General features: G+C 37.4%; 1 protein-coding gene across 2 annotated transcripts in view; it reads right to left on the bottom strand.

The window, feature by feature from the left end:
• The window catches only part of GYS2 (glycogen synthase 2), a 50535-nt gene extending 28396 nt beyond the window's left edge, over nucleotides 1-22139 (bottom strand). The window contains exons 1-5 of one of the 2 annotated variants that reach the window (XM_019834666.2): nucleotides 21668-22139; nucleotides 13033-13214; nucleotides 8930-9121; nucleotides 6610-6792; nucleotides 474-618 (exon numbers count right to left, since the gene is read on the bottom strand). In XM_019834666.2, the coding sequence (XP_019690225.1) occupies nucleotides 474-618; nucleotides 6610-6792; nucleotides 8930-9121; nucleotides 13033-13214; nucleotides 21668-21788 (823 nt within the window). In that variant the 5' untranslated portion in view covers nucleotides 21789-22139. The remainder of the gene's footprint in view (nucleotides 1-473; nucleotides 619-6609; nucleotides 6793-8929; nucleotides 9122-13032; nucleotides 13215-21667) is intronic. The other variant, XM_003988486.5, reaches the window with a different exon arrangement.
• Between the last annotated feature and the right edge of the window lie 253 nt (nucleotides 22140-22392).

Raw genomic sequence — 22392 nt, forward strand, 5'->3', positions numbered from 1 at the left:
TGGATCTGGAGATAGTTCCCAGAAAAGCTTTCTAGGTCTTGGGAGAAGTAAAACAGTATGTTTCTACTAAACAGGACTGATGGGGCAATGTCATAAGATGTAGGACTGACATAATCTCACACAAATTTCTGATATTTTCTGAACTTTTATTTCCTTAAAATAAAAAAGTTAACTTGCTTACACCCACCAAGTCACTGTGACAACCCTAGGACATAGGCCTATTTCAAGCATAGCTCATTCATTCAACAAGCACAGATTGAACACTACTATGTTGTAGATATAGCTTAGTGTTCATTTTATTACAAAGCTACTGAAATTGAGAATTAAAATATATGTAAAGATCTGGGTGGTAATAGTGAATGCAATTTTTCCTCTATTATTTTATGGATTTTTCTTTGTTTTAAACAAATTTTTTATACTTCAATGTCATTTAGGACTGAAAGATTTTTGACAAACTCAGAGATAATAATTACCAGGCTTTCTCTTCAGCATATGTTCTGCCTCTATTGCTGTTATTTCAGATACTGTGGTGAACACATGAGCACAATGGACAGAGGCTCGCTCCATGCAATACCGGTGGTAAATCTGCCTTTCCCCAGCCTCTTTGTCTATGTCAAACTGTTTAAAAGAAAAAAAGAAGGAAAAAGCAAAAACACAAACACATTTTCTCATACTACTGACGCTTGAAAAGCATGGAGGTTAGTGGCATTGACCCCCTGTGTAGTCAGAAATCTGCAATTAACTTTTGACTCCCCCCATACTTAACTACTAGTAGACTACTGTTGACCAGAAGCCTTACCAATGACAAAAACAGTTGATTAACACATATTTGTATATGTGTTACATACTGTATTTTTACAATATAATAAGCTAGAGAAAAGAAAATGCTGTTAAGAATATCATAAGGAAGAGAAAATACATTTATAGTACTGTACTTACTAGAAAAATCTGTGCATGAGTGAACCTGTGCAGTTCAGACCTGTATTGTTCAAGGATCAGCTGTACTGATCCATTTACACAAGGAAAACAAAATCACATATATTCATACTGTTTTTCTTCAAGACTGTGTAAAATTTTATGACCAGAAAAAAGTAGTAACTTTTTATTAAACCTATTACTAAAATGTATACCCACTCAGCTTTATTTATTTATTTATTTATTTTATTAAAAAAATTTTTAGGTTTATTTTTGAGAGACAGAGCATGAGCAAGAGAGGGGCAGAGAGAGAGAGGGAGAGACCGAATCCCAAGTAGGCTCCAGGCTCTGAGCTGTCAGCACAGAGCTGACGTGGGGCTCAAACCCATGGACAGCAAGATCATAACCTGAGCCAAAGTCTGACGCTTAGACCACTTAGCCACCCAGGCACCCCCAGCCACTCATGCTTTAAAAAGTACTGTTCAGGGGCACCTGGGTGGCTTAGTCGGTTAAGCGCCTACTCTTGATTTCAGCTCAGGTCTTGATCTCACGGTTCCTGAGATGAAACCCTGCATCAGGCTCTGTACAGACAGCACAGAGCCTGCTTGGAATTCTTTCTGTCCCTCTCTCTCTGCCCCTCCCCCGCCCTCTTTCAAAATATAAATAAATAAACATTTTAAAAAGTATTGTTCATTTCTGCTTCTAAACTGTTTAATCCTCACATGAATATTTCTACTTTGCTGTAATTACTTAGAATTCTTAATTTTTGATATCTTAATTATATTAACTTACCTTACATTTTATAAACATTGAGCTAATTACTTTCCCCAAGGACCTTATCATATTTTCCCCATAAGCAAAGAAACAAAGCCGACAGTAAAGTTGATACTGAAAATAAGGATAATTATTATCACCCTTAATTCACTGAAAAGCTTTCTGACAAAGACAAAAGACAAATGATTTTCCAGGGTTATATAATTCCTACCACTGTATAATTTCAAGAGGTGTATGGTTACTTTAATTGGATGGTGTGTTAAATTGTGCAGTCATCCTTTATTCTGGGTATCTTAACTTAAAAAAAAAAACAAAACAACTTTAAAAACCAACAAGCCAAACACCAAACAATTGATTAAATAGTTGGCAACGATTATGGGCTTTTGCCATTTTGCTTAGCTGCTGAATATTATGTCTCACATAGCTGCAGATGAAACTAGCTGCGTTTAAGAGAGAAAAGTATATCAAGTTTCTGGTATTATATTAGCAGGGTGTTTTCCATAATAAAGAGTATTAGAAGCTCAACAGTACTCATCAAGCTCTCTTCTAAGCATGATGTCATATTTAATCCTCATAAACCACTAAGGCTTGTATTGTGTCTTCATTTTGTGAAGGGGAAACTTGAAGCTTGTAGAGGTTAGGAAATCTGCCCAACACCACATTCCTATTAAGTGTCTTAGCAGAGCCCTAAACTGATCCTTTATCAGTCTCACTCCAAGATTGTGCTACCTCCTGCTTTTAGAACATTTAGACTCTAGCTCGACCAAGTCAGTCCCAGTAACTACTGTCCCATATAGACAAAAATACCAAAAAAGACTAAGTAGATGATTCTAAAGACTACAACAAAGAAAGTCTTAGAGGGTTCTTTCTTGTCTGTAATGTTTGCAACTATTTATCTGAAAATGTTTGAATCAGGCTCTATATGGCATCCTTGGATCAGCTGAAGTTTTCCCAAAGGCTTATATCCTGGTCTCATTTATTCAATCAAATCTGTCATTCAATCAATATTTGTTGAGTAATTTATTGTTTCTGTAGCCCTCAAAGAGCTTATAAATTAGTGAGAAAACAGGTTAAAATTAGGCAGAAATAGGTAAGTGCCTGAGGAAGGCATAGGGTCAGAATGAAACTGATTTACAGAGTGGGACTGAGAATAGGGAAACATAGCTCATACTATGCAAGTGTTTATATTGTCAGTATCACTTCCAGAATGTAAGATTTTCAAGGGCAAGGACCATGATTTATTAATCTTTGTACCTCCAAGTTGTATTGTTCAAGGATCAGTTGTATGTGAATAAAACGGCATTTGAACTGGGACATGAAACTTTAATTTGGGGAAAGGTTATTTTGGATTGAAAAATTAACTGCCCTAAAGAACAAGTACATAAAGTCAAATAGGGTTCCTGGGTGGCTCACTCGGTTAAGCATCTGACTCTTGATTTCAGCTCAGGTCCTGATCTCATGCTTCATGGGATCGAGCCCCATGTCAGGCTCTGCCCCTCCCCTGCTCACTCTCTCTCTCTTTCTCTCAAAACAAATGAATAACTATTTTTTAAGTAAAAAAAATATAAAGTCAAATAGCATGTGCAGAAAAATAGCATCTGATGTGACTGTAGCAGAGAGTATAGAATGTAGGACACATAGTAAGACAAGAGACAAGGCTAGAAAGTTAGCCTTTGTCCTGTATACAGTGGAAAGCACTAAAAGGGCTCATTTAAACATATGATAAATACGGTCTATGCTTAGAAAAAATAACTCTGGAAAAAGTATGAAATGTTTTCTGTTACTGAGCTTTTGTGAAGATTAAATAACACATAACAGATGTTTAGAAAAGCGCCTGGCACGTGGAAAGTGCTCAATAACTTTACCTATAATCATCATCATTATTGTTGTTTCTGTCGGTATTGTAGAAAGTAATAAGATTTCATATATGGGGAAGGGTTTACCATCTGGACATTTAGAGATAAGATAGGATGTCTAGATGAGCACACCAAGTACGCAGATATACAAAGGGAGAATAGTAGAGGTCTCGCGATCCCGTGAAAGGTCTCCACGAAGACAGGCATGTGCCTTTTCCTGGTCCTGTGGGGTCCATTACCTTCCAGGCCTGCAGTATGCTTGCCACATCTGTGGTTTACAGCAACTCTAGGTGTTTATACATATTGTCCACCTTTCTGCATGTTTATGATAGCCTGTTAAAATCTCTGTCTGGTAATTCCAACATCTAGGACATATGTGGCCCTGGATATTTTGACCATGGATCTTACTTTCCTACATTTTTGTATATCTCATTACTTTTTCCTGAATTCAGGAAAATGTGTAAAAAAGAACAAAAAGTGAGGCAAAGCATAGATAAGTCAGCAAAGCACAGTCTAGTGACAGAGGATGATAATCCTGTGATTGAAGGTGATGAGCTCAAAACTTGGTCAGATGGAAGAGTTAAAATCCATCAAGCAATTGTCTATGGTTTCTTTCACTGTCTGTTCATTTCCATCCAGACAACACCGTCCTTACATTTCCACCCAGGAAATCCTGATATCATCAAAGAAAGAGAGTCCAAAGCATAAGAAAATTAATGGCCTTTTTTTAAAGCAGTAGTTATGTAGCCATTATAATTGAGGGGAAAATCGATCAATGGCTAGACCAATAAAAATGAATTTGGAAATATCTTCTTGGAGAGTCTCAGAAGACTGATATGCTGGCTGAAAATGGTTGAAATGCTATTTTAGTTAACAGAGTTAACTAAAAACTTAAAGCGACATCAAAGTCCTTTTGAACTGGCTATTAACTAAACATATTTTCAGTGAGCAATTAAAATTTAAGTGAAATAGTTCTACTCTTTCTGTTTTTAAATTAATTTTTGTTTTTATTTTTGAGAGAGTGCAAGCAGGAGAGAGGCAGGGAGGGGTGGGGGCAGAGGATCTGAATCAGGCTCTGTGCTGATAGCAGCAAGCCTGATACGGGGCTTGAACTCATGAACTGTGAGATCATGAGCTGAGCTGAAGTCGGTGGCTCAACTGACTGAGCCCCCCAGGTGCTCCTACTCTTTCTGTTTTTATAACAGTTGGGTACTATTATTCTTGTTCCCATTTCTCCCCCATATTCATTTGCCAGATTCAGAGCTTACCTGATTCTGGGTCTTGCATCAAAGACTAAATTATGACTCATCTCTTATGTTGAACTTTTAAAAAATTTTCATGTATACAATTTGTTGTTATTATGCAACATCCAAATTCTATTGTGAGCCTATTGTGAGCCTATTGTGAACCTATTGTGAGCATGAGGTGGGGGGATCTGCTGTAGAAAATGATTATGGGGGCTTTTTCTGTGAAAAATGATTAGGAGTTTAACTCAAAATCTAGTTCCTAACTACTTATGATCTATACTCACACTGCTGGGAAGGATATTTTACTAGAAAGACAGGCTGGGGCTAAGCTCACATATTTCAACCAGTGAAGAGCTTTAAGCTGGTGAGATATATCCTATCTGAAAAAAGTATGATATAAAAGGATATTTTATTAAGAGGATAAATTGAATTATGTAACTATATACTGTAATCATTTTTTTACTTAAAAGCAACTAATACCCAATGAATTTTATTAGTTGTTTTTATTAATTGTTACTATATAATGGTCTTAAGTATACTGAAGTAAAATACTTGATATGCTTCTCCAATATTTTCTCTTTCACAAAAATCAAAGTCTGCTCTTTTCTGGGAAATAAGGTTTCTGAGCTTATCACAGATCACTGGTTTGCCCTTATCAGTCTACCATTAGTACATACCATCAGGAAATTTCCCTGATCTGACTTTCTGAATTCCTTGGTGACTTTATTTTGAATGTACATCTTATGTTTACAATCTGACCTTTAGATTAGTCTGACCTTTTTATAGAAAAACTCTCATTAAGACCACAAATTGATTTTCAAATGTTAAAGGTTGTCAGAAAGAACTTTCCTGCACTCAGAGGTCTTTGGGATAGTAGGACAGCTTACCACTACCGTTATCTAAGTGTTCATGTATTACAAACTCTCTCTCTCCCTCTCTCTTTCACACACACATACACACCACTCACACATGCACATATTATTTCCACAGAATCCTAGCACTTTTTTAAACTGGGGAAGTGTTTAGAAATCAACTTTCCAACTTCCTAATTTTTCTGACAGTAAATAGGACCCTAAAATGCTAAGTTGATTTCATTGGCAATATAGATACCAAATTTGTAAAAGCCTGACTTTGTGGTACTCAGATACTTTGTTGATATTATTGACATGATGATATAAAAGATATATTTTTATTAATCTGACTTAACTGACAGAAAACAAAAGAAAAAAGTCAAGACTGAATGACTTTGGTCCTCTTTAGAGTTGGGCAATCCACTAGGATAAGGAAACCCAACTGTTTGATCACCAAGGATCCACATCCCTGTTCTAAATAACCTGTCTTACTTGACCCTCCCACAAAACTCCACCTACACATTGCAGAGTTACAGGAGAAAGCTGACCATTTATTCATTCAAAGGAGAGAGGAAGACCCATAGTGCAAGCTGTATGCCTAGAACCCTTGGTCTGTAGCTGCCACTCAGAGCTCGTGTGGATCTAGCATTCTCACCGTGTTTCTCCAGCTTCAGGGTAGACAGGAGTCCAACCCACCTACACCCACCATGCCTCCTGGGATCTTGGGTCTGTCGCTCCAAAGTAGGTAGACATCGGCCTGTCACCACAACACTCTACTGCACTCTGAACAAAGTTAAACTGAATCAGCTGTCACCTGGGGAGGCTTTGTCATGAATATTGATTAGTTAAAAGGGCATTTCTGCCATCTGGCTGGCAGATGAAATGTAAAGATCAATACTTCTCATCTTTCAGTTTCAAGGATCAGAAAGAAAGGTGGTGAGGGAGGAAGGAGGAAGGACTTTTTACCTTATCGAGATGGTTGTAGAAATCAATGTTTGCTGCACAGAGATACCTGCCAAGCAGTGTGGCATGAGTGGTAAATATTGTAGCGATAGGAAGCTTCCGAGCTCGAGAAAGGATCAGTCCAGTTCCTGCCTGCCATTCGTGGAATTGGGCAATGACATGTTTCCCATCTGCATGATCCGTCACCTACATCAGAGAAGAAGCATTTAAAACAGTTTGGTAAAGCCTGACCTTGCCCATGACCCACAGCATAAGGAAAGTTATCATACCTGTTAATTTTAGCAAAATTTAAAGAGAGTTAAACATGATGTGTACAGATTTAGCAAGCAGAATTGTTTTATAGGATTTAGCTGCATGTTCATAAAACCTATGTATTTTTATGGTATAATCCTTCCTTGCAGTAATGGATCAGATTTATTTTTTGTATCTACAGAGGGGCCTCATAGAACAAATGCACAGGAGGCACTCAATAAATATTCATTGAATGGATGAATGAATAATAGCAATAATATTCTTGAAGATCTCGCTGAGCAGCTGAATCAGTTGGGACTACCCTCTTACAAGCTTCTTTTGAAACAAACAATAAATGACTTCATGTTTTAACTCCATCTTATTTGGATTTTCTGTTATTTGCACCCAAAAGCATTTTAACTGACATATTATTTTAAGAATATGGAACTGGGCAGAAGGGGACTAATAACTTGTTTAGAAGCAAATCCTAATTTAGTAAGACCCTGAGAACATAGGTCTAATCCCGGTCTAGATCTAAAACTAGGGAGCTGTCAGTTTCTTTGCCTTAAACTTACCTTGTTTCACCCTTTACATTCTACTTTTAATATTTACATCCCACTGCCATTATGACTGCCTATTTCCTCAATGAGGGAGTAGAATTGATAACGCAAAACATGTGCATTCAAGAAAACTGAGCAGAGAATTGGGAAGCTGAAAGTTTACCCAAGGAGGCAGTTCTCACATTTAGAGAACATCAGCATCACCTGGAAGGCTGGTTAATCATGGATATCTGGGTCCCATCACCAGGTAATCTGATTCAATAATTCTGGGCTGGAGGCAAGAGCTCTCATGTCTTACACGTTTGCAGGCGATGCTACTGGTGGCCCATGGAAATACTCTTTGAGAACCACTGACTTAGGCTAGGACCTTTGTATTTCAGAGTACCTGTTCTTCAAAATTTCCTCACAGTTATTAGCAGTTGCACAGATTGGTAACATCCAAGAGGTGACTGCAGAAACAGGGCTTGCCCAGCAGCCTGGGATTTTTGTCAATGTCTTTATTTACCCTTTGAATCAAAGAAAATTTCTGTTTCTGAAACGGCTTTATTTTAGAGAATATTGGGGCTTTATTTTCTTGCTTCTCTCCTCTCCAGTTCTCTTTAACAGAAAGGAAGAGGGCAGACACACACACACACACACACACACACACACACACACGGAAGCTGACCTCAGTCCTGGGGGGCAGTGGCTCAGGGAGGCAGTTTTCAGAGGAAGAGTTGGTTCCACCAACTGATGATAACACAAAACTGCTTACTGTCATTAAGCCAGATCTTGTCAGTACCCTCACCCTGTTCTCCTAATTCTGTCACCAACACAAGCAATGGGACTGCCCCTTCACCTTCCCCTTGACTTCAAGGCAACCTTTTTGTGGCTATTGGAATATGACTTCATTGGTAAGAAAGACTGGTCAAGGGGACACACTGCCAAGCATGCAGTTCTGTGATTTGTCCTTAGACTACACCCCCCCTTTGCTAGGGATGTTCTTCCTTCACCATCTGATTTTTAAGTTAGGCATAATCATTTTGAGTTAATGCAAGGAATGCAAAAAAAAAAAATCCTCCTGCCATGCTTTGAGAACTTAAGAAAGTGCAGGCTTGGCTTGTTTCACAGGAATTGATTTCTAAGGCTCTTGGTTTTTTATTTTTTAATTTTTTTTCATTTTGGGGATATTGCACTACTGTGGACTCCTTAGCACCTGCTGAGATCATTTCAGCGCTTAGAAAATGATGAAAATATCTAAAAGCCACTGCAATTGCACAAGTACTCGTGCATAAACAAAACCAAATATTTCAAGCTACTTTCTACTCCCATAAGTCTAGAATTCATGTACATAGTGCATGATCATCAACCATCCCAAAGGCTAGTATCTAGTTAGAGGAAAGCTAACATTTTCTCAGATTCTTTTGAAATGTATTAGGACAATCATGATGGCATCATTGCATTTAGCTTAATCTCAGAATCATGGGATCATTGCTGGGCACAGACCACAATCATGTTCCTCCTCTGTTGTATGACTATATGATAAACTATACCTCTTTTAAGAACCAGGCGGTTAAAGATCCGAATATTAGCATATCGTTGGCTTCTCGGTCATGATAAGGGATGCCGACACTGCATGCTTCCCAGAGATCTCCCTTCCACCTGTCCAGGTTCCAAGCCGAAGAGCCTATGTCAAATAGCACCACGTAAGGACTCCCTTCTATCAGCCACCTTCCAAAGTACACCTGCCATATAAGGAACACATGGGCTTGCAGTAATAACAGGCAATGCAAGGGAGAAAAAGGTATTTATGCTTAAGAGTATGTACACTTTATTTAGAACTCAACAGCAGATGATCCAAGCTGTATAGGAAGCTGTAGTGGTGACCCAAAGCATCTGATATTTGAGCCTGAAGATGGAATGGGCTTGCATCCATTCATCTAGAACCTCCAAGTTCTTGCTCTTCATTAAATGTGGTCATTTAAAAACCAAGTATCTAGATCATGTGATCTTTGTCCATCTGTTTCTGATTACCCTCCTGTGACCTTGAGTTCATGGTTTTAGGATTTAATATCATGGTCTATGTTTTTATGATAGAGTCATAAGATGAACTGGTCTGTATCTTTAACTTGTAGTGGGATATAGTGTCTATGGTGTCACTTATTTCCCTATATGCAACAGGACTTGTAATAATAGGTCATGCTAGAAAAATGTGTTTCTGTGGACAAATGTATATGATTTCTTTCATTCCTTCTATCAAAAAAAAAAAAAAAAAAAAGGTGACACAAAGTGTTTCCCAATAGGTTGTTGCCAGATGTCTTAACTAAATATATTGCCCAAGATACTTTATCTCTTTAATCTAGCAGCTCAAAGTCTAATCCTATTACATTCTTCAAATTGAAGTCCTTTATTCCTATTTTATTTTGTGCAAGTTTTAATGTATTAGCTCTCATTTTTTTTTCCAATTGTAATTATATAATCACTGTATATGTAAGTTTTAACTTTCTTTTTGGCCTCTATTTTTTCCACAGTAATTTACACATTCTTTTGTCTTGAGTTTTATTTTATGTTTATTCTCCTATTTCATGGTATGTAACTCCATACATCACTTCAAGCGCTTCTTGGAAATTGGTGAAAACTAAGAGCCTCTCATTGGGTAAACTGAATGTGTCCACATGTTTAAATATTGACCCTTGTGACTCCACCCAACGCTGAATTTGGAGAGCTTGAAAGCCCATTTGATCATCATTCTGTTGCACAGGACTCAGGAATGCATGGTGATTTCTCTCCCATCTAGCCTTGGACAACTGTGAAAGACCCCCATTATCTGTCGGTTGCTCCCATTGTGATTAGCATTTATCATGGCATTCCTCCCTTTTCAGACTGAGTTTTCCTGAGCCCCAAACAACTTTTGAATAGTTTTCTCTTTGGCACATTCATTGATTTATGTATTCATTCAATGACTAGTGCCTAATATGTGACATATGATACAGTGAGCTAGGGTCATAGAGAAGTGTTGATACTAGAGAATGTAAGCCAGCTTGTATTGGCTTCCAGTGACTTCTTGGCTATAACAGAAACATCCGTACATCAGAAATACATTTAGAACCTTGAGATCAATCAGTCCATTATGCTTTTCATCTCCCTCTTCTTTCACAAGAGCTTTAAATGCAAGCCCCTTCCAGAGTCTTATTATTTCACCCCAATAGTACAACAGGCATCCCTCTCTCATTTTCCTATGTTCTCTATGCTACACTCACTGATATATTTCCCTGGTGCTCTGTGGGAACTCAAGTTCCCTTCATTTAAATCTTCTGCATCTTAAGCCTTGCATATAACTTGTAGATGCTGCTACCCACATGGACATCTCAATGAGCGCTTCTCATTTTTCCACCCCCAGAAACTATATTCCTGGGATGAGTGTGAAGGAAGTTTGGATTTTTTTCATTACACTGAAATTTTATTATTTGTGTATAAAGACATCTTTGAAATTTATGGTATTCAAACATACTACCTTTCCTTGTTCTATTAATCATCTGGTTATTTTTCCATCTTTTTCTGGGCAACTTCAAAATCCAAGATTTTATCTTACACATTTACCTCATAGTTATCTGACTTTATTAACTTCAAAGAGCTTCATGTCCATGGCATTTCAGCCACCCAAGCTCATGGCTGCATCATTATCCTTGTCAAAACCCAAACTATTCCTCCTCTGGTATAATAATAATGGAATTATTACTTGCCCACAATGTCTATACCTGCACTTCTCTCACTCTGTTTCTCCCAGTGTGTATGTTCTTTTTTTTTTTCCTCTTCAAGACCTCCAGTTCCTGGAACCTTCCATTTTTTCCTATATCATTGCCTCCTTTCTGACTTTGCTTCCTTTTCCTATCCATTTTAGATATAACTGTCCATCAATTTCAACCATTAATTCAGTCAATTGCTTAGTTACCTCCAGGACTTGTGCCACCTCATCCCATTGCTGAAATTAAACATCACTGAATCCCCAATTATTCAACTTCCTGCACTTACTTACCCTCAGGTTACTGGTTGCTGGAGAAAGTCACAGTCATGTATATTTGTGCCGCTAAAAAGTTATGAGTATACCTCAAGGTGTCCAGAAATTCTTTCATCTTCCTTTTTCAGATCTTCTTCCTCAAATGATCTTATTTTAACACTTTCCTCCTAACTCTTACAAGATGACCTTCAACTCCTACTTCAGCAAGATCATCAAAAATGAGACCATCCTGCTTCTTGATCAACTTATCTCTATTTGCATTCATCCTTTATTTTCTGTTTGAGTCAAAGGGGGAAAATAATCCTCTCGATAGTGCTTTGGATTGTGTTCCCTCTCCAATTCTCAGTGATCTTACTCTCTTCGATTGTCCATTTCTTATGAATTTTCAACTTCTTCCTGTTTGCTAGGTGTTTCCTTTTGGCATATAAATATGATCAGGTCTCACATTTAATAAAACACTAATTCTCAAAACAATGCCATTTGCAAACTACTTAATTATCCTTTTTTCTCATAGAAAACTCTCATTGACACAGCTTCTGTATCCTTTTCCTCCCAATTCAGTCATTCCTCAACCCACTGCAACCTGCTTTAACCCTCTTCTCTCCTGAAGCTATATTTCACAAGATTACCATGAAAGACCTGAATGTTGCCAAACCCAATTTACCCTGGTTTAATCTTTCATTGACTTAATCCCTTCTTCATACTTGAAACTTACTCCTCACTTGTTTTGACCTATTCTGTTATGATAGCAACAGATTACCACAAACCTAGTGGCTTAAAACAACACAAATTTATGACCTTACATGTTTGGGAGTCAGTAATCTGAAACAGGTCTTGTGAGTTAAAATCCACACATTGGCAGAGTCGCAGTCAATCTGTAGTCTCTAGGGGAGTCTGTTTTCTGGCCTTTTCCAGCATCTAGAGGCTACTGCATCCCTTGGCATGTGGCCTTTTCCTCCATCTTCAAAACTTATTAGGCCAACCTCTCCTTCCACTGGCACATCTTCATTCTGATTCTGACTCTACTGACTCTCTTTTATAAGGACCCCTGTGATTACATTGGGCCCACCTCAATAATCCAAGATAATCTCCCCACCTCGGGCCCCAAATATACAAAATCCTTTTGCTGTATAAGGTAACATATTTTCAGGTTCTGAGGATTAGGACTTGTACATCCTTGTTTCTGTATCACTAGCTGTGTTTCTACTTTTACAATCTCTGAGTTGTGGGGTTTTTTTTTGTTTTGTTTTTTAATATAGATGTTCTAACATGTTGACACTCCCCTCAAGGTTTGGCTCAAAACATCTGCTTTTAGTCTATAAACTTCTACTGAATAATATTATCAACAGCCATAATGTCAACTACAATTTAAACACAAATAACTTTCTCCCAAACATCTCTATCCTATACTTTTTGTTGAGATCCAAACCTATAACCCTACTGGACATTTCTTGATGGTTTTCACAAAGTGCCTCAAATGTAACCTATTTACACTTAAATTGATCATCTTTCTCACAAACCCAGTCCTTTTCCCTAAGGAGATAGTCTTCTCTTGTGAGGTCATGTGAATGGTGGTCTGTTCTCGCATAACAGTTTTACTAGGTCTTGCTGGGTGAAGTGTCAGTCGGTGTCCCTTACCTGGCAGCCATGTTTATTCATTGTATCCACTGCTCTTCTGATAGCATCATTTATAGGTTCACACCGTTCCACCTGAGTCTTCATATTATGCTCAAAATAGGGGCCAATCAGAAAATAATTGTCTCCCCATTCATCTGCTGTGGTTTTGGCCTTCGTCTGAATTACAGTATAGATGCCACCAACTGTTGAAAAGGAACGGTTCTGTTTATCATTCAGGTTAGTATTTCATTTTAAGTGATGAAGGCATGGAAATGAGTCCTTGTTCTTAAGTTAGCATTTAGGATTTATCAAGCACAAGAGTTTATTTAACTTTCTAAAAGAAAGTTTTATTTATTTATTTAAAAATATAATTTATTGTCAAATTGGATTCCATGCAACACTCAGTGCTCATCCCAACAAGTGCCCTCCTCCATGCCCATCACCCACTTTCCCCTCTCCCCCCATGCCCCATCAACCCTCAGTTTATTCTCAGTCCTTGAGTCTCATGGTTTGGCTCCCTCCCTCTCTGTAACTTTTTTTCCCCCTTAAAAGAAAATTTTTAAAGGACACCAACAAATAGTTACTATTTGGTTCAATTCAATGCATATTTTAAAGCCTTTTCTGGGTGCATGTCAGAGAGCAGCAGGTTGGCAGCAGCAGAGAATTACAAACATTTGAAGGAAATCTGAAGAGATGATTGAAATAGAGCAGTATGTAGCCTAAAGCTCTATCCACACTGAAGGATCAAAGTTGGTTCCCATAGCCATTGTCACGACACACACCCTCAGCAACAGTTTTCACCTTTTACTCTTGCAGTGGTCCAAGAGGCCAGAGTATTCCATGTAACAGCCATTGCTGAAATGATGACCATGTCTCTCAAGATAAAGAACCACTTACCTTCAAAAGTAACCAGCAAGGTACCTTTTGGTTAGAGAAAAGAGCTGATAGATTTTGAGGTGGGATGCTTGGCCCAAACCTCGTGTCGAACCCAATGACACAAATTTTCACGTGGTATTTCATTTTTCTCCTCTGGCACTGATGTCATGACTACTAAGACACAGGGCCAAAAAAATATGAACACTCTTGGGAAATATGCACACTCTTGGATCCAGCATGTCTACATTGTTCTAGGAAATAAGAAGAGTGCCAAATGATGTCTATTAAGATATTTATTGAAGCATTACTGTGGCAAAAAAATTGGCAACAACTTAAATTGAACTAGTTAATTCAACTTGTCTAAGGCTCAATTAGCTCTTCTGTTCAGTGGAGATAAAATATTACTTAGCTTGGGGGCAGAAGGCAGGTTGTAGCAGAAGTATCCCAAACTAGGGCTCATTTGAGTAAATACTGAAAAGGGTGAAGAAATTAGGCAAGCAGCTATCATGGGGAAGAACTTTTTAAGCAGAGAGAAGAGTTACACCCAAGGCCCTAAGTTGACAGCACAGCATGCAAGGGGAGAGTAACAGGATGCAAAAGGAAAGGTTTGAGAGGCAGGTAGGTAGGAGGAATAGGGAGGACCAAGGGGAAGATGACCTTCGTAAACTCAGGCAGGATATCTGGTGCTGGCTCTAAGCAATCATGTTGTATGAGAATATGAAAACAATCTGAACCAACTTCTTGAATAATTCTTTGTCCATGAGCTATAGGTGAGGAAACAACTCAAGAAATGCCGTGAGAAATCACAAAGCTAACAGATCCTGGCACCAATCTTCAGCTCTATTTCCTGGAGCAATTTTATTACTTGTATATTAAAAAGAGAGATTCCTATTTTTCATCTCAGGTTTTCATAAGTTATTTCAATTCATCAGGATAGAGCGTTCAATAGCAATTGCATCTCTTAAATTGTCTCGGTAATTTAGGCTTTAAATAATAAATCTTACCAGTAGTCACAATCTATGGCCAAACGGTAAAATTACCATCTGCAAATTTTTCTTTACACCTGAACCTCAAAATATACTTTTGGTTAAATTATTTTTAAGAGGTGAGACACATAATGCAAATGTTCATACTATTATATGAGACCAACAGGATTCATTAATTCACAAAAGAGAAGAGTTAATATAATTTCCCAAATGTAAATATTATATGCAAGTAATTTTCATATGAGTCTACATAAACTTATTGTCTTTAAGAACTTCGTCTCTAAGAAAAGACTGTATGACTATAGAAAATTTAGAGAAATTTGAAACTAACTTGAACAGAGAATGGTAAGGACATTATCAATCACATTTCAGATGCCAGGTGATGAGAATAGCATGGAACACATGAAGACAACCTATAAACCTTGCCATCAGAGACTTCTACACTGGACCAGGACCAACGGGATTCACTTACCATCAACAATGAATCTGAGATGACATACATTGAGGCCAGCACCAAATATGCCTAAATATTTCTCCAAATTCCAGAAAATTTTATGAACTGTTAAAACCATTTCTTGAGGAAAACAAATTTAGAGAAATAATTTGCAAGAGTAGCTAAAACTTTTTTCTTTAAAGAGTCACATCGTAGCAACGTACTTATATATAAGCTTTATTCACACTTGTTATCCATAAAAAGACAAAATCTTCAAATAATTTCTTCTGTAGACTTATTTCCTTCATCTTTATCTTATCAGGAGCTATGTTATAGGATTCTGATGGCACACATTTATTAATGCCTTACTCACATCTCTACTCTTGAAAATTCTCTTTTATGTGCAACTATGTATCTTGCCCAGAGATCTTAGGACATCCTTGTTTGTTAGATTATGTGTTTCAAGTTCAAATACACTTGGGTAAATGCAAATACATTTTTATTTGCCAAAGTACAAAAAGGAGAAGAGAAAATCTTTACTAAAAAAAAAAAAAAAAGAATGATTAGATGTGGGAATTGAAATGCAAAATTAAACATTGCTAATTAATTTGCTACTTCTTTTTCCCATTTCAACTTTGATGGGGATAGTCCCCAAATGGCATTAGACTGTCATAAATACTATGGATATGCTGTTCCAGTCTGTCAGGAATAAAAAAATAAAATTAAAAAAAAAGGCAATCCTGTATTGGTTGGGGCCTAATTTAAAATGAATCTTTCCCCCTTGACTTCTTCCTGTGCATCTATTCATGGGGAGGTCACCTCATCGCTATTTCATATATTCAAGCTCCGTTTTAGCCTCTCGCTGTCCTCCTCATATTTAGATGCCAACTAATTTCCTTCAGCTTTTTCTTTGTCTAAATGCCACATGTTACCCCAAATTCCTCTCCTGGCATGCTAACTACAGGAGAATGTGATGGCATAGAAATAGGATCATTCCTATTTTCAAATTTGGAGCATAAACCAGACATTCCCCAACACATATTTTTTATTGAGTTATTGTTTTGCCACAGCATAGGTCACTGAATTTGGATTCACCCTTCCCTTTCAAACATGTACTTTGTATTTTATTGATCTATATTTTCCTGAAACAACATGGGAGCTATCTTTAGTGTGAGGGCAAAGTATCAGGCCTTTCATAAGAAAGAAAAGATGAGATCCCATGGCATATGCCATGGAGATAGTTAAAACCCCAAATTTTCATCTATAAACGCTGCTTATATTGCTAAAATCAGGATTCCAAAGCAGTATGGAATATGGACACCAGCCAAATAAGTTGCTGTCTCTATATAATAAGTTATATGTTATTATGCTAAATATATTATAGACAACAAGGATATATATGTTTTATATAATAAGGAGGTATAGTTGACCCTTGAACAATGTGGTGGTTAGGGTTGCCAACCCCCCACATAGTCAAAAATCCACATATAACTTTTGACTCCCCAAAAACTTAACTGCTAATAGCCTACTGTTGACCTGAAGCCTTACTGATAATATAAACAATCGATTAACACATATTTTGCATGTTATATGTATTTTATATTATCTTATTACAATAAAACAAGCTAGAGAAAAGAAAATGTTTATTTTAAAAATGAAAATGTTTATTTAAAAAATCATACGGTAGAAAAAATACATTTACAGTGATGTACTGTATTATTGAAAAAACTCTGCATGTAAGTGGATCCACATACTTCAAAATGTTCAAGGGTCCATTGTATTTTACATATTGGGAGAATCTTCACTATTTTTAATTGCTTAAAGTTTACAGAATTTGGAAGTTATATGACTTCTGTATGCATAGCTACTAACCTGACCCTCCTGTTCCAAGATACAGTTGCAGAGCAGGGGAAGTCATTATACAGTTAGACATCATTCTTTGGGCAGCAGGTCTGATGGGAAAGAGTTACTGGTGACAATGGTCAACAAATGGTTATGTGTCCAGAGCTTTGCTGGTCTGTGGTTTAAATTAAAGCATATGCAGTTTGGGGCAATGGAGGACAATACACTCAAAGCAAGACTTTAGACACTCCCCATCCTGAATATTCCACAATGATAACTCCAAATGTTTTATACAGGATGGCTCAGACATGGTAGTCTGGATGAAAAGGAAGTGAGGAGACTAGTGCTCATCTTGAAGCTATGTGTGTGTGAAGCATAGTTTTTGCATAGATTGTGTTCCATGTGGTGGGGCTTGGGATGCCACTGACACAGCCACTGCATATCCACACTGGGCAAAGGCACCTCAACCCTAATTACTGTAACCCTGATCCATATCTTTCCCTTCCCCCTCTCTGCTTTTCAATTTAAAAATAGAATCATGGAATTGCTCAAAGTGAAAGGCAGTATGAAAATGAATGATCCAACTTCCTCATATTATGAATAAATTTTATGAAGAAATAAGAATAAGCTAACACCTACAGAGCATTTATTAAATGCTAGGCACTGTTCTAAGTGATTTTCAATTGGTATTTCTTCTCATTTGCACAACACCATTATAGGTAGGTGCTATCATTATCTTTATTTTTAAATAGAGAATCTGAGGCACAAAGAGGCTATGAGACTGATCCAACATCACACAGGTAACGATGGAGTTGGGATTCCAATCCAGGAAGTCTGACTCCAGAGCCCACAGGCTGTAGACAGCAAGATTGTAAGAAACTGTGTGGAACAACATATGGATGGATTTTTAAAAGTGATGAGTGGGAGGAACAAAGGAAGAAAATGACCAATATCACAAAAAGATAAATATCTAAGACTTGGGAAAAGTGGAATCCTTTCTATTCTGCCTTAGAGAAAATCCATTTGGAAAACAATACTTAGAGGAAATAGCTTTTTTATTTTGTCTCTTGATGCTTTGGGTTAACAAAAAGGAACTCAGGGTTTAGGGAACTTTAGAGCAGTGGTCCTCACATCAGTCATTAAGGCTTTTGGAAATCTGATGAAAGCATTCAGTACTCTTCTCCAAGAGGACTTATACATACCATTTTCAGATACAGTTTTAAAGGTTTACAAACTCCTTGTGGTCCTCTTTTATCAGGGTCCCACCTTCCAAACTCCTGCCTTAGAAGAGCAGACTTGCAGTTACAATCAGTTTTTACCACACCGTTTTGACTGTAGGTTTCTGAGTTTCTCCCTATGCCTTTCACACCATGTGACCTAGAGCGTTGATGCCCAGTTTGAGAAGGGAAAAAGTAGAGTATTGAATGTGTTATATTACATACTGGCCTAGGACTAAAATGTATTGATTTTAGTAAATTTTTAAAAAGAAGCATTCATTTAGCGACTATATTTCAGAAGTGCTCACATGTATTAAATTAGCAACATTATTTGTGACAATATTTATTCAAGTCTTTTTAATGATCTTAAATATTCTCAACATAATAATTGGTCCATAATCTACCATGATTTGGGCAGGTCTTTGCAGAAGAAATGATTGTAGTGAGGCCTGTCTGAACAAAGGAGAAAGTAAACCATTTTGTTTCTTACATCTGGGCAAAACTCTCTATCCTAGACCACATCACAGTCTTTAACTTGTCTGTTACTTTCCTGCTATCCTCTCACCCAACTAGTAATAGCACTTTTTCAAAAACACACCTGACTACTTAGTACTTTCTGCTGTTTAGAACTTCAGTGGCTTCCCACCATTCACGCATTGGAGGTAGAATTTTTAAGGCTATTAAGTAACCCTAAACTTCATGAACTGCCCCCTGCTGGTATCTCCCATCTGCCCTCACATTCCACTCCTTTCCCCTCTCTGAGCTTCTCTCAGATCTTTCTCTCTGAGCTGTTCTCAGGTGAGAACAGAGTACACTTTCTCACCTCTGCATCTTGGCACATACAGTTCCCTCATCCTTCTTTATCCTTCCTCCATTCACCATTACCCAATGGCTATTCATCCTTCAGGTGTCAGCTCAACTGTGTCTTTCTCACAGAGGTTCCCCCCGCCCAACCCCAATCCAGGTAGAAACCTCCCCTCCCTTGCCCCCAACATATAGTCTAAGAGCCACTTGTTCTCTTATTCTTATTGTCATCACATTTGACAACAATTGCATGTTCAATGTCTATCTTCCTGCAGGTTTGTAAGTACTGGAAGACTGGGAATCAATTCTGTATTGTTAAACTCTATCTCCTTCATTTCCCCGTGCCTGACATCTAATAAACACTTGATGAATCTTTATGAATAATAAATGAAGAGCAATGATAAATGGATAAATGAATAAAAGCAATGAATGTCAAGGGCAATATGAACAAGGAGAAAGTGTTATTTTGAAGTCTGAGAATTAACATCCAATAATTTAACTGTGACTCTCTCACTTGTTATATTTTACCCATATTCATTGTTCATTGGCAAAATTCTGGCAGGGAGGGATTTTTTCCCTCTAATAAATCTTTTGTTTTCTTGGATGTAAATAGATTTCCTGGTTTGCCACAAAACATTGTGAGATACCAGGAGCGTATGACATTAACTTCATTCATGAATAAATGGATATTCAGGTAATTTAAAGGATGTTTTTTCAAAGTCTTAGAAATCTATGTCCCTTGACCATAAGTCCTGTGTTCTTTCATCTATAGGACATTTCCTTAGGCAATGGTTTTAATTTTTCATTCTTGTGTGGTAGTAAAAAGAGAAATGAGCTTAAAGAAGACCTAAATGCTAGTCCCAACCCTGCCATTTGCTTAATCATTTCATGCCTTAGATACCCATTTCATCTTTGAAATAGAGAAGTTGGATCATTGGTCTCTAAGATGCCTCATATCACTGCCATGAGCTACACGGAAGTAAAAGTTCAAAGTAAATTTAAAGAAAACCTACATATATAATATCAGTGTATTGCCAAGGATGAACACAATAACTGTCCATTTATATAAAAATTTCTAAAAAATTAGGCTGTAATAAATATTAAAATAAAGATATGATGGAGATGGTGTCAATGTTGGTAAATCACATTGTGGTTCCCTTTTCCACCAAAAAAAACCACTTTTTTTTCTTTCCTTTGCATGGGAAACAAAAGAAACAGGTTTCAAGGAAACTTAGGGCTAAAAACAAAATGTATTTATTCCTTCATTCAAAAGAAAAAAAAATCCATTGAGCATTTTCTGTGTACCGGTACCATTCTAGGTCCTGAGACCAGCACACACGTCACCAAGATGTAAGGGATAACAGTTTTCACCAGTGTGTTCCCAGCGCCAGGAAACAATGCTCCATTAATGTTTGCTAAGTGGAGAGAAAATGAGGAAAGAAGCAAGAAGAGGGGGCTCTGCTCAGGTGCTAGAACTCACACAGGGGTCTTCTGAACTGATTCCTGGTGCTAAAGAATCCCCCCAATTTTTCCACCAACAAGCAATATCCTTGAGTTCCCACCTACTCTGTAGAGAAAACAACCTTCATTTCAGGTCATAGCCTAGGATATGTATAATAGAGATGACTCTGTTCCAGGGAACTTTGGGCACATTCAAACACCTTGTGAGTGGAAAAAGAACATTAGAAAAAGCTCTTCATAAAACACTTTTCCATAATAAGATTTCTGTCCTCTTTGCCTCCATCTCATTAAACTACAGAGAGGAAGAATGTACTTTGTTCTCTCACGTTCATTCTTGCATTTCTACATAAGCAGAATTGATTTTTTACTTTGATTTTATGAATTTTATGAATGTACACACATGAGAACTTTGAACACTTAGCATAAGGTGAAAATCAGAACATATGTCAAATATAATTCCTCTAAGTTTGAAATACTCTCATTCTTCTTAATAGGAGCTCAATATAATACATTCTGAGCAGCTTCTAAGTTAAAACTTTAACTATAAGCTGATCTTGAGTTATTAGAAACATTATTAAGTATTTCACAAAATATTTAGCAGTGCATTAAAGTGTTTGGCATTAAAGTTTGCAATTGGTCCTGATCACATATGGTTTTCCTTAAAATAAAATACTTGTTTATGCTTTTTTGTTGAGAGAAATCATAAAACCAAAAAAGTAAATTATTATTATATTATATTATAATATATATAATTATATATAATATATTATTATTCCTGTTTTGTCATAACATGCATGTCAAATTTAATTTAAATGCACATTCCAACAACTGCTTTCAACTGTCTCCCTTCCACACAGCCCCATCTAAGTTATCATTGTCTGTTGAAATAGACAAGGTTAAATGTAACCTAAACTTATGTTCAGTTTGAATACTTCCCTCACTCACTGTCAGTTCATTCTCACTACAGTCCCCTGTGAAATCCTAATCTGCATTCTTCAACAATCTGCCAAAGAGCCACTTTCTAGGGCAGTACAAACCTTTATTGGTTACTTCCCAAGCGACTTCAAACAGTAGTAAATCCTCCACAGGAAGTTCTTCCACTTCCCACCGAGGAAGCCCGCTCAGGGATGTCACAGATAGAGATCGGCCTCGGAGCATTCTTTCTCTGGTCCTCTGAAACTTTTTTGAATCCCTTTTTCAATAAACTGTGATGCCAGTAGCGGTGTGTCAAGAGGCTTGCAGGGTCAGAGCTGGAAGATCTCAGGCTTGGGGAACTTATTATAGGTATAAACCAGTCAAATGAAATCTCATGTGCTTCCCAGAGAACTCTCAGTTGAAGGAGGAATTATCAGCCCTTCTGTACAGTCTTTCTGGGCAGGTCCAGTGAGGACAGTATCTCCAATCAGTATCAACCTGACCAACTCAATCATACATAAAATCCTCAAGTTCTGGGCTTAGGTAAGCACCCCTTCAGATGGTGGAATCCTCATAGGCTGAGCAGGACACAAGTCCCGACCTTTAGTCCTTGTCCTTTTGGCCAAACTCCTAGACTCATTCAGTCATCAATGCTTATTTCATCACTTCCAGAGGGATCCAAGATTAGCAATTCCCCTTATTAGGGTTGCAGACCATTTTAGATTACACATAGAATTCACTGGGACCATTTACAAACTTTCAATCCTTTTAGATTTCCTAAGTATTCTTTGAGTCTTATTTCTAGAGCATTAAAAAAAAATCCTAGTTTTTGTAGTCTACATTTATA

Source organism: Felis catus, chromosome B4 (genome assembly GCF_018350175.1).
Source record: "Felis catus isolate Fca126 chromosome B4, F.catus_Fca126_mat1.0, whole genome shotgun sequence".
Lineage (NCBI taxonomy): Eukaryota > Metazoa > Chordata > Mammalia > Carnivora > Felidae > Felis > Felis catus.